Below are 13,170 nucleotides of genomic sequence, written 5' to 3'. Positions count from 1 at the left end.
AGTCTCTCTCTCTTAATTTAAAAAAAAAAAACAAACTGAAAGATAAAGCTAATAGAAATGGTTGGTTACCTACGGGGGAGGAAGAGAACAGGACTGGGGAACCAGGATGGAAGTAAGTTTCTTCAAGTATACCTTGTTTTTTAATTTTGACTTTGAGCCGTTCTAATATTGTTACATAATTTTAAAAACATGCTGCAGGGGGCCTTGCTACGCCAGCCAGATAGGATACTGACAAGCAGCTAAGAGAGGGGGCTTCACACCGTGGGGCTGAAGATCTGGCATCCTTTGCTTTTTGTTCCTTGTCATACAAAGAAAAAAATTTATCAGCAAGTATATTAGGCAATAAATTATATGTATCACGACATTTTGCCGGAGGCTGGTCCCCGGCAAAAACAAAGTTAAATTAAAATGAGAAAAACAATCCCTTAAGATAGAAAATAAAAAACGAAAGAGGCTACACTAGGTATTAAATTGGTGACATAACCACACAGAGAAAAGTACTTCAAGTAATTTTAAAGCACAGTATTTAACTATACAATTTTTTTGCTAATGGAATATATCCAAGTACAAAAAGAAATGCAAAGATTACACTGAGAAGTCCTACTGCTAACAGTAAGATCGGTATTAATATTTGAAAAATTGTGCACAATATATGTTAAGACAAACACATTAACAATTTTAGGAATAAAAATTTGTGACCCAAGAAAAGAAATGATAAAGAATCTTACATTTGAATTGAAAATGCCAACCTCGTCTCAGAATATACTAAATCCCAGTTCACAGAACATTCAGGTATAGGGAAACAAGTTATCACTGCCAGGAGGAAATAACCAGTCAGTTCCAGAAAAACAGCTCCAAAATACTGAGACAGAAAAGGCAAGTTCTAGAACAGTGCATGCTACACAACTATGTGGGTTTTTTAAAATGATTTATTTTAGTTATCTATGCATACAAAAACTAGGGAATAGGCCAGGGGTGTATGTCGGGTGGGGGGAGGGTGTGAAAGGATTCACCAGTGCCAGAGTGGGGAGCAGAAGAAGCGGATCTACTAAAAATACACTGCTGAGGGGAGACAGCAGAGGTCTGCTGCACCATGTGGGTCAGCTCCCTGGCTGGGGACTGAACTCATGCTGCAGTGCCTGGCAATAGCTTGATAGCACTGAGACTTTAATCCCATCAGGGAGGACGCTGTACTACCATATGTGCAGAAATGGGGGGAAAACAATATTTATTTTTTGTATGTGTAGTTTCATAATTCAGGAAAGCTACAAAAAATAGGGATATTGGTTTTTCATTTTTTGAGCCATGTAAGTGTAATGGCCAGCCAAAGCAATTACAGTTTACATTTGGGTGGATTCTGGGTTCTATAAATGCACATATTCAGACCACTCTCCAAACCACTCAAGCTATCTAAGATTCTTTCATAAAAAAAGAAAATATATCCAAAGAAATATTGATGCTATTATGATATTTTTAAATTCTATTACTTTCAACAAAATCCTTTAAAAAAAAAAAAATCCCGGGCCTCCCTGGTGGCACAGCAGTTGAGCGCTGGGTTGTGAAGCTGCTCGCAGCCTCTGCAGCGCCAGTTTGATTCCTGGCCGCTGGCGAGGGTCCCACATGGCGTGCAGAGCTCTCCTGCTGCTCCTGCTGCTCCTGCTGCTCCCCTCAGCAGTGCATTTCATCATTCTGCCTGCTCTGTTCCCCGCTCTGGCTCTGGTGAATTCTCTCACCCTCCCGCGCTTCTGACTGTACCCAGTGCTTGTATAAATATAAATAAATAAATCTTAAAGAATTGCTTGTACTCTTGCCTTAAAAAAAAAAAAAAAGAAAAAAAAAGGAAATCTTTGGGCCTCCCTGGTGGCGCAGCGGGTTGAGTGCAGCGCTGTGAAGCTGTTCACAACCTCTGCAGGGCAGGTTCAATTCCCAGCCAGCCAGGGAGATTCCCACATGGTGTGGCAGACCTCTCCTGTCGGGCCCGCTGTGCCCCTCAGCAGTATATTTCAGTAGATCTGCCTGTTCTGCTCCCTGCTCTGTCTCTGGTGAATTCTCTCACCCTTCTGCGCCTCTGGCCTGTACCCCAGCTCTTGTATAAAAATAAATAAAATCTTAAAAAAAAAAAAAAAGAAATCTTCTCTTAGGTTCTGAGCTGCCTTTTCTCACAGACAGGTGTCACTATCTCATGAATTTCAGTGGAATCTCTTTGGTTAAAGTTAATTTTGGATTTAATTTTACTTCTAGAATTATTTAACTTTAATTTAGGGCTGGGTCATCTATTCATGACATCTTTTGTTCATCATTTAAAATGTGTTAGCTATTAACTTGATCTCATACTTTTTCAATAGAGAAGATCATCTTTAAAACATTTTGGTGGGTGGGGGAGCTCTGTTAATGGAACAGTCAGCATTAATATTATTCCTTCAGAATCTTTCATTACTTCTAGGATCAAAGTATATAACAAACAGGAAGATTGAAATATAAACACTAAAGGGTTTAAAAAAAACCCCAGAGCTAAAAAACAGAATTGTTTAGAGATTATTTTTGCAAACATTGAGAAAAATGTTTGCTTTATTGCCAGGGATGTATAGTGAAGGATTAAGACTTCACAGTTCGCTGTTACATGTTTTCTGGGGAACTTCAGCGGATTCTCATTTCACTGATGTGAAATTGGTATTATTTAGGGAAAGGACCAGGGAAAAAGCGAGGCCCAACAATCAAGATATCTGGGGTTCAGGTTAATGTGAAATCCATTATCCAACATGAAGAAGAGTTTGAGATGCTGCATAAATCTATCCCTGTGGATCCTGAAGAAAAAAAAAAGTGAGTGTTTTACATGCACTTGCATGGGGGTTGTGACTTAAGAAAACTGACTTGAAATTAAATGTGTAGTGTTAGCTTTTTTCTATAATACATTGAATACTGCGTCTATATTCATTTGTATTCATTTCCAAATCAGAAAGGCCCTACCATTAATGTCCTGTTGTTTTTGAAATCCATTTAGATATTGCTTAACCTGTCGGGTCAAAGCTGCCCATTTTGATGTAGAGTGGGGAGTAGAAGATGATTCTCGTCTGTTGCTGGGCATTTATGAACATGGCTATGGAAACTGGGAGTTAATTAAAACGGATCCAGAGCTTAAATTAACTGACAAAGTAAGTAACTCTGTGATGCTGGAGCTTTCCGGAAGACTATCTTTTCTATATATACTTCTTTCTCTATTTTTTTTCTATATATTTCTTCTATATTTCTAGAAGATAATATTTTTATATTGATTACTTATTTTTAATTATTTTCTGGGGGGTGGGGATCAAATTGGAAATTAGTACTATAGTAAATTACCAGGATTTCTCTGTCCTTGGAAATGTTGCCATCTTTATGGACTGTGGCACAATTTCATAGATGAAGATAATAGGTGAAATTTTGGGGAAATTACAGGAAAAAGCTTGAAATTCACTTTTTATTATAGGTCAAATCTCATTGCAACAAATACCATGGTGAGAGGATTAATAATAAAAACCTTCCTTGGCCTCCCTTGTTGGCTATTTATTTAAAACTGCATTTGAAACAACTCTGTTTCAGTTCTGTGCACTAAAAAAGAGCCCCACAGTGGTATTTTTGTAATGGAGTAAAACATGGGCTGTACTTCTCCCACAATATCGAGCCTCCCACCCTATCTGTTGCAGATCAGGTCACCAAGTGGTTAGGCCATACTGGAGACGGTAAGCAGGGAAGTCCGAGCAGCTCACATTTAAGTAGGATTCATGCCATGTCAATGCTCATCCCATGTGTGGTGTCCTAAGAGGGTGGCAGCACCCTGCCGTAAGCATCGAGACCAAATCCGTGTGGCCCGAGAGGTGCAGCTGTGGTAGCAGGGACACATCTGTCCTGGCATAGCTCAGTGCTCTCCGGCAATGCTCTAAGAAGCATTTTCAATCTAAAACGAAGCTTTAACCTAGCTCCAGGGATTCCCTGCTCCTGGAAGGAGGAAATCCACGACGGCTGGGATGCTCTAGCAGATGAAGCCACCAAGCCCCTCCTACCTGAGTTGTTCTACCCTGTTAACAGCACAGGTAGGAGCCATGGGAGAGCTGGATTCTCCATCCCGTTTTGTAAAACGAGAACGGCTCGTGAGGGATTCTCAGTGACTGGGAGCCACGGACATGAGATAGGAGCTGAGGCTTAATTGATATCGGGTGGCTGGGGAGGGAAAGGACTGTACAGTTCATTGTTGCCTCCTTATATCCTGATTCACTAACCGGGACATGGGTGGTGGCGGGTGCTTTTCTTCCTCTCCTGTTGAAGATTCTGCCCGTGGAGACAGATAAAAAACCTCAGGGGAAGCAGCTGCAGACCCGTGCCGACTACCTACTAAAGCTACTCAGGAAGAGTCTGGAGAAGAAAGGGGCTGTGCCTGCCGGGGAAGAGGTGAGTGTGGCCACCAGCTAGACCTGCCTCATGGGCCTGATGCCCAGCCTTCTGTGGTAGGGGAGGAAATACTTTATGCAAATCGTACCTTTGCCCAGTCAGGTGTGGTGTTGGAGGTTCTAGTAATCATAATTTGCTTGCTTATAATAGAAATAATTCATTTATTAATTCACTCAATGTATTTTGGCAACTTTCTTGTAAGCCTGGTCTCTTCAACAAAGTAGTCCTCTTTCCCTACCACCACTGGCCCAGATAAACTGTTGCTGTTTCCTTACGCTGTTTCTGCAATTCTGGAGCATAGTTTTGGTTACTGTATGAGTGCCACGGGGGTCGGCCTATTGTTATAGCCAACTCCTGGCTGACTTGTCACGATGGATCCCAAGGATAAAATTGGAATCCACAGTTAATTAAAAAACTGGACTTCAGTTATGACTGTCAGATTTGCTCTGTGGCAATACCACCACAGTTGCTGATGGACTCATCCAAACTCTTATTTCCTTTTATTTTCCCGACTTTTGAATTCGGGCCTGGAAAAGCGGGAATCACATTGGAGAAATTTACACTGGTGCTAGCAGCCTTTGTGTGTGCATGTGTCTTGAATCCGGTAGAGCTGTGCCGTTTGTATTAATTTCTTGTGTTATAAGCAAAACAAATTTCAGAAAATCCAAAATATCCTGATCTCATATCTTGTCATTTTTCACTTTGCAATGTCATAAGTATTATTCTTGAGGTAATATGCCAAGTATATACAGCAAGTTAGGTCTTGGAGAAATGCGTTCATACCTGTTCTAGATTATTATATTATATTTGATGGAGTAGTTTAAGCACCTTTTCCTTATTTTTAGATGCATTGTGCTTCCAGGTTTTTTAAGTGTAACTCTTTTATATAATATTTAATTGTATTTTTTGTATATAAAGTGTTTTTCCTTCGTTTGAGTTACATCTTTAGGAATAAATAGGCTCAAGGACTTGTGTTTTGATGTGATGTAGGAGCTGCATAAAGCCTACATCTTTTTTTCCCTAGGTGAAATTTGTTGTGCTCTTTTGGATTTCCTCTGAATTTTCTTTTTTAAATTATTTAGCTGCTACTGTTACTGGTCATGTTATTTGATCATGCTTTTGAGGGACTTGATTTGTACTTTTATCATCATTTCCTCTCCCTTTCTAGGCCAAATTAAAGAAGAGGAAACCTCGAGTGAAAAAGGAGAACAAAGCTCCTCGGCTGAAAGATGAGCATGGGATTGAGTTTTCATCTCCTAGACACTCCGACAATCCTTCTGAAGAGGGGGAAGTGAAGGTACGGGGCTGAGTCTCCATTGAGAGATAATTTAAGCTGCATTTACTATGCAAACTGGTGCAAAACGATCTGAAATATGTTTGGTTTACATGGCTGGTAGATAAAATGAAATTAGAAGAGATGTGTCTTGGATTAACCTGTGAGAGAGGAACATAGTTCATTAAAGTCAGTGATTGCAAATGTATGGATGATGGAAGTAAACGAAGGGGACAGTTTTAATGATGAAGAGCGATTGACACTCGACCTCATTGTTGGGAAGGAAAGGGTGTGGAGGGCACCGAGGCTCCCCAGGCAGCTTCTGCTGAAGGAGAAGGGGGCACCTGCTCCACAGTTCAGTTTATTGATGAACTGGATGAAATCCATCTGCTGATGAGGCTTGGCCCAAGGCCTGCAAGTTTGTAACCTATGGTCTCAGCAACATTAAAAGTAAATTGGTACCATTCATTGTGTGTGTAGTGACAACTTAATGGGATTCTGTTATACTCTTTGAGTATAATTGTATTTCCAAATTAGCTCCAAGGGGGTCAGGAGTGTGTACAGGAATTAGCATAGATTTGGGTCAAACACAGGAATTCAGAATACTAGCTACCTTTACCGAAAGTGGCTGGCTGACTGTGCACTGGAATATAACCTCTTTGGTCCTTGGTTTTTTCCATCTGTGAAATGGGAAATATAATGCTTATCTTGAAGGGTTGTCATGGGAACAAAAGCCCACATCTGCCTGTGCAGGCATCACTGGTGAGCACCAGAGAGTTTGGAATTGTGTGAGTAAGTGCTGAAGGTTGTGTGCTTGCAGCTAGGCTTCCATGTGTGGTGGTGAGCCATCATGGGCCCTGCTGCTTTCTTCAGGATGTAAACAAGTAAATGTAAAGTTTGTGGCAAAAGCTTATATAGCCCTGTTCATTTTCTAGGACGATGGCTTAGAAAAAAGTCCAATGAAAAAGAAACAGAAGAAGAAAGAGAACAAGGAGAACAAGGAGAAACAAATGAGTTCTAGGAAAGACAAAGAAGGGGAGAAGGAAAGGAAGAAGTCAAAAGATAAGAAGGAAAAGGTATCACTCTCTCTCTTCTTACTGAGCCCCCCAGGTCTCTGAAAGTCCCTTCCTGGGTTAGAAATAGAGGCGGTGTGAAGACCCTGAAAGCATTGTCATTTCAGGAGTATGTCCAAGAAAGCAGGAGGGCTGTCAGGAATGCAGTGCAGCAAAGACAGCCTGCAGTTAGGGTGTCCTTTCATCCAGAAACCTCTACTGGCTCTTCTGTTGAGTATTTCACAGGGCCTGTTTGGAGTGAGATAGGATAACTGCGGGAAACCTGCAGCAGTTGCAGCAGGTAACTACTTGAAATACGTTCTCAGCGTCATGGTAGAAGAGGACAATCTGCAGGTGAATTTGAATATTTGAGGGGTTCAAGACTCACCCCAGATACTATCAGGGATGATCCTGCTATGGAATAATCTTCACTTTAGGGGTTTTATGACGTTCATTCTAAACCACAGAATTCTGGTTCACTGTTGTGTATATGTTTGCTGACTTCTGATGAAAATATTTTACACTTAGTCCTTTGTGTTAATTATTGTTAAAACATGAAAACAAATACCTGCTATTGTTCTAGCAGAGTGATAACTCCAGTAGATTTTTTTTATTTATACAAGGGCTGGGGTACAGGCCAGATGTGCTGGAGGGTGAGAGGATTCACCAGAGACAGAGAGGATTCACCAGAGACAGAACAGGCAGACTGACAAAATACACTGCTGAGGGGAGCAGTGGGCGAGCAGGAGAGGTGTGCTCGCCATGTGGGTTGCTCTGAGGCCAGCGGGTATCAAACCGGCACTGCAGAGAGGCTGCGGACAGCTTCACAGCGCTGTGCTCAACTGCCTGCGCCACTAGGGAGGCACCCTAGTAGATTTCTTTGGAACTTTTGCTTTATACATAAAAGAAATAGAGTATAAAAATCTGATCAGACTATTTGGATACCCTTTCTTACTCCTGGTGTATATCACCCAGCAACTTTCCAGGTGAATAAATATTAATAGATAAGGAAGATTCTATTTGGTTACAACATTTTGGAAGCCATACATATCTCTTACATTGAAATTGCTTCCAAATATCTAATGTTGTAAATCATACTATGACATATTTTTGTGCTTCCACAGAAAGATACTATTCTTAAAGTATTCCAAAAATGAAAGCACAAAGCCCAATTTACAAATACTGATTTATCTCCCAGGTATTATGGCTGTTGGTATCATTTTTCATGTTTAAGTCAAGTGACTGCTTTTTGGTTACTTTGCTTTGTGTTTTATACTCACATACTGATGGCTGCTGATGTCCTCCTCACCATTACTTCACCTGATTTTACTGTTCTCCCTTCTCTCCCGAACAGTAATCTGAAGTTGATCTGGAACTTCCTGTCCATGTTATTTCTACTTTGACTGCATACTATGTGATTACAAACAAAGAATAGTATTGTTTTGTTTTTAAATGTCCATACATGAAGTCACTTTTAAAAATAATATATATCTCTTTGTCTCTTCATTCTTCATCTTTTCATGTTTATATGAAATTTATCCATGTGGATTCATGTAGTTTTCAGTCATCTAAGTTTTTTTTAGTTAATACACATTCCTAGATCCGTGTAAATTCATTTATGAGCTGGTAATATAAATTTCTACACTTCACAAAAGTTCTGCTGATTACCATCTTAAACCGCTTGATGACATATTTGTGCATTTTATAGATGAGGGAATGGAAGTCAAAATAGCCTTGCTGAACCTGAAATTACATTTGGGTCGTTTAGAGACAGAAAGGGGAGCAGTGATGATGAAGCTCTTAATCATGTAGGCGTGGTGTCGGTTTGCCTCAGAGGACTTTATCTTCTTTGTGATCAGAGGCCATCTACTTTACCCACCATGTGATGTAGACAAGGGTAAACAAGATTGCACAAATAACAGTGATTTCTGTCACTCTCTTTAAAGCCTAAAAGTGGTGATGCCAAATCTTCCAGTAAATCCAAGCGATCTCAGGGGCCTGTCCACATTACAGCAGGAAGCGAACCTGTCCCCATCGGAGAGGACGAGGACGATGATCTGGACCAGGAGACATTCAGCATAGTAAGTCCTGAAGCTGAGGGGTACCAGCGTCTGCAGCCACCCTGCTCATCTTTCATAGGGTCAGCCATGAAGCCCCATGGGTCTGAGCACTCAGCATTGCTTTGGAAGCATGTTGCTTCTATTATTTAAAAACCTTGTGCTTTGGAACAGGCTGCCAGGAAGAGATTTTCTCATTCGCTTTCCAGTGAGGAATTTTAGGGAATAGGTTTTATGTCTGTTCTGCAGAGACTCTCAGAGGCCTTTGGAAAGCAGAGGTGCTCATTGAGCCTGCCTTTCTTTGGACACTTCCTTTGTGTCTGTGCTGCAGACACAAAGGGTGAATAGATAACTGTTTTTGTTGCTGCAGATTTTACATTTGAGTCGTGAATTTAGGAAACTACATAAGCCGTATTTGTGCATCTGTAATGGGGCTGTGTGGGAGAGATTGATACTTTGAAGATCCTGTGCAGAAGGAATTTGATGTCATGGTGGTACCATATTATTTTTAAAAAGGCTCATATTAGCTCATTTGCTCTTGTTTTTGTGTTACAAAATTTCAAATATCCAGAAAATTTCTGGAATATGATAGACATTACTAGTGATGCCATGAGCTTTTCATGGTGGTACCATACTATTTTTAAAAAAGGCTCATATTAGTTCATTTACTCTTGTTTTTATGTTATAAAATTTCAAATATCCAGGAAATTTCTGGACTATCATAGACATTACTAGTGATGCCATGAGCTTTTTCAAATCTGGATTTTTTTTAAGACTTAGAATACAAAGCTGAAGTGACATCCTGTCTAAACCAAATGCTTTTCCTTTGTCACCTCCCCAGGAGTTACCGATTCTAAATTTGGTGATCATTGTCATGCAAGGCTTCCAAGTTCTACTTGTGTCTCTAAAGACACTTAAGAACTCATAGCCAAGCACTGTGTGTGGGCTTAACATGTATTTTCTGCATAGCAGTTCTATAAGGGAGGTAATATTTTACATACAAAAAAACAAGGTGATGAAAATTAACTTGTCCTCTGTCACACAAATAAGATATAGAGCAAAGATTTGACCCAGGCAATTTGGCTAAGAGCCTGAGTTTTTTTTTTTTTTTGTTTGTTTGTTTTTTAAAGATTTATTTATTTATTTATTTATTTATTTATACTAGCACCGGGTACAGTCAGAAGCGCGGGAGGGTGAGAGAATTCACCAGAGCCAGAGGGGAGAGCAGAGCAGGCCGACTGACGAAGTACACTGCTGAGGGGAGCAGCGGGCGGCAGGAGAGGTCTGCACACTGTGTGGGACCCTCACCAGCGGCCGGGGATCAAACCGGCGCCGTAGAGGCTGCGGGCAGCATCACAGCCCAGCGCTCAACCACTGCGCCACCAGGGGAGGCCCGAGCCTGAGTTTTTAACCATTGTACCATAAACAGCATGTCCTGTGCTTTCCATGTTTTTTTTTTTTTTTTTTTTTTTAATATAGATTTATTTATTTATTTACACAAGCACTGGGTACTGTCAGAAGCACAGGAGGGTGAGAGGATTCACCAGAGCGGGGAACAGAACAGGAAAACTGACGAAATACACTGCTGAGGGGAGCAGTGGGCGGCAGGAGAGGTCTGTCGCGCCATGTGGGACCCTCACCTGCGGCCGGGGATCTAACCGGCACCGTAGAGGCTGCGGGCAGCTTCGCAGCCCAGCACTCAACCGCTGCGCCACCAGGGGAGGCCCTGCTTTCCATGTTTTTATAAATGCTACGCCATGTGTGTCTTGTAACTTGTTTTTCTTCCCTCAGAATCTTCAGTTTTGAGATTTATACATAGGACTATTATCTGATCTAAATGTTTCATGTTACTTGGTTTTATGACTTGACAATTTTTTCTTTCTTTTACTGATAGGGGTGTTTTTATATGCTTACTACCAAATAGGCTATGGTAAAATTGTGGCAGATATTTTTTTTAATACTCTTTTTTAAAAATATTTATTTATGCATACAAGGGCTGGGGTACAGGCTAGATGCGTGGGGAGGGTGAGAGGATTCACCAGAGACAGAGCGGGGAACAGAACAGGCAGACTGACGAAATACACTGCTGATGGGAGCAGCAGGCAAGACAGGAGAGGTCTGCTTGCCATGTGGGTTGCTCCAAGGCCAGCGGGGATCGAACTGGCACTGCAGAGGCGGCGGATTGCTTCGTAGTGCGGTGCTTAATCCCTTGCGCCACCAGGAAGGCCCCCAGATATTTTTTATAAATGTGTAAGAGTTTTCTGGCGTGTATAGCTTCAGCAGAAATGTTGGGTCTGTCTGAGATTTTATTAGAATTTGCTGAATCACTCTTCAAAGCAGCAGTAGAGATTTGTTCTCCTTTCAGCAGTGAAAATGGGTTCTGATTGTGTTCCTGTCTCAGAAATATATGGTAATTTCTGACTTTTTAATTTTTGCCATTGTGAAAGATATGAAATACTGGGGGTTGCCCATTCCTGTTCTATAGCTATTTTGGATAATTTGTCTTTTTCTTCCTTTTCTGTAAGAATCCTTTTTAATTCATAATACTGATTTTTTTTTTCTGTTATAGTCATTACAAGTATTTTCCAGTTACTGAAAAATAAACAGATTAGTGTTTAACTACAAGAATTGTCACAACTGATGGAAATGTCTAAGAATTTCATTGTTCTAAAATTTCATGTGCCTTGTTAGTTCTTCATGCCAGATTCTAACTGACTGACAACCCTGTCTTAATGGTCTGAGAAATTTTCTCAATTTATTTTAGAATTTTTTTCTCTCTGTTCTTAATTTTATCTTTATAAATTCCTTGTATTTGAGATCTTGGGTTTTGGGAGCGGTCCCCGTAATTACATTTTTCATTTTCGTTTCTGCTGAGAGAGACCTCCACTTTGTCTCCCGTTATTTCTTTTTGTCTTTCCATTTCTCTTGTCACATTTTATTTCCCACTATAGTTATCTGAATGTTTTCTGTTTGTCTTTAATAAGTTTTCTGTTATTCATGTTATATGCTTATCAAATGTCTCAGTAATCCTTGGTGTTCTGCTCATAGCTTACTTCCCTAAGCTTATCTGACTGGAGGCTCTGAGCATGTGGGCCAGGCTTGCTCCACTTTGAGAGCCATCACCGTAGGCTGGTCTGGCCTGGCTGCTGCATTGGAAACTTCCAGTGGGTGACCAGCATCTTTTGGTTCTTCCTCTTGGGTTGTCGGATTTTTATGAAGAAGAATCCCCTAATCTCCTGACTGGAGGGGAAGGCACAGCTCTCTTCATTCTGGAATCAGAGAGGCAGAGGATCCTGGCTACTATCTAACCCTATTTTCAATGCAAAAGCCCTGCCCACAACCGTCCCCATGTTGTAGCCCAGTCGGGACCTTTCTTTTACTCTCTCTAGAGAAGAAACTTCCCTATCTTTTGCTGGGCAGAATGGGAGATCTGGGTGTCTGTTTTTAGTCTAGATATCTGTTGTTATCAAGCAGTCTTTAAAATTCCAATCCTTATTTTAGCCCTGATCCACTACTTCCAGAGGTACCTGGACTTGGGGACAATTTTGCAGTATAACTCAGGTTGGTTCTCCTCTCTCTCCACTGCTGGCTTAGGATTTCATGTTCTCAGATCTACTAAGTCATTTGCATTTAGGCAAGGTGTTGTTGCTGTTGTTTTCTCCCCATTTCCCCTGTCTTTGCGGGCTTATCTCTTATGACAATCCCTTCACTGTTTTTATGGGGAGAGAGTCTTGTTTTCCAGTCATCTTTATCCACAAATCTTTCCCCAGTTTCTTTCAAGCCTAGAGGACTTGCCAGTATCATCACCCTGTACTTGTTCAAAGCTCATGGTGGGAGGTTTTCAATCTGTTTTGCTTCTCTTTTGATCTTCAGGCCCTAGGAGGATTATCTAGCCCACTCTCACCCTGATGGTTATATCTGTCCCCAGGCCTTCCCCTCTCCTCCTTCACTGATGATATAGCATGAGGGTCAGCTGTGCTTGCTCTGGGACTTTAGAGCATAGTAAGCAAAGGAGGCATTTTGCTGCAGATGTCTTAAGTCTCCACTCTGTTGTCTCACATTGCAGTGTAAGGAGAGGATGAGACCTGTGAAAAAGGCACTAAAACAGCTGGACAAACCTGACAAGGGACTCAACGTGCAGGAACAGCTGGAGCACACTAGGAACTGCCTGCTGAAGATTGGAGACCGGATTGCTGAGTGCCTTAAAGCCTACTCAGACCAGGAGCACATCAAACTATGGAGGAGGTAAGTGCCTGAACCTCCACTTGTCCGGCTTGAGTGACCTGTGTGTGTGTGTGGACAAGTGTCCTGTTTGCCTTCTGTAAAAGAGGACATGGCCACCTGAAGATAATGTATTTCCAAA

At 41.2% G+C, this 13,170-nt stretch overlaps 1 protein-coding gene across 1 annotated transcript in view; it reads left to right on the top strand.

The window, feature by feature from the left end:
* CHD2 (chromodomain helicase DNA binding protein 2) overlaps positions 1 to 13,170 on the top strand; it is a gene marked incomplete at both ends in the record, with an annotated part of 96,990 nt that overhangs the window by 71,866 nt on the left and 11,954 nt on the right. Inside the window, 7 exons of the mRNA XM_084253509.1 lie at positions 2,682 to 2,820; positions 3,002 to 3,152; positions 4,303 to 4,425; positions 5,594 to 5,722; positions 6,634 to 6,774; positions 8,697 to 8,831; positions 12,874 to 13,052. Coding sequence (XP_084109635.1) covers positions 2,682 to 2,820; positions 3,002 to 3,152; positions 4,303 to 4,425; positions 5,594 to 5,722; positions 6,634 to 6,774; positions 8,697 to 8,831; positions 12,874 to 13,052 — 997 coding nt within the window. The remainder of the gene's footprint in view (positions 1 to 2,681; positions 2,821 to 3,001; positions 3,153 to 4,302; positions 4,426 to 5,593; positions 5,723 to 6,633; positions 6,775 to 8,696; positions 8,832 to 12,873; positions 13,053 to 13,170) is intronic.

This window comes from Talpa europaea (assembly GCF_964194135.1).
Source record: "Talpa europaea genome assembly, chromosome: 14".
Classification (NCBI taxonomy): Eukaryota; Metazoa; Chordata; class Mammalia; order Eulipotyphla; family Talpidae; genus Talpa; species Talpa europaea.
The sequence above is the reverse complement of the archived record's forward strand: the minus strand, read 5'-3'. Positions and strand labels throughout refer to the sequence as shown.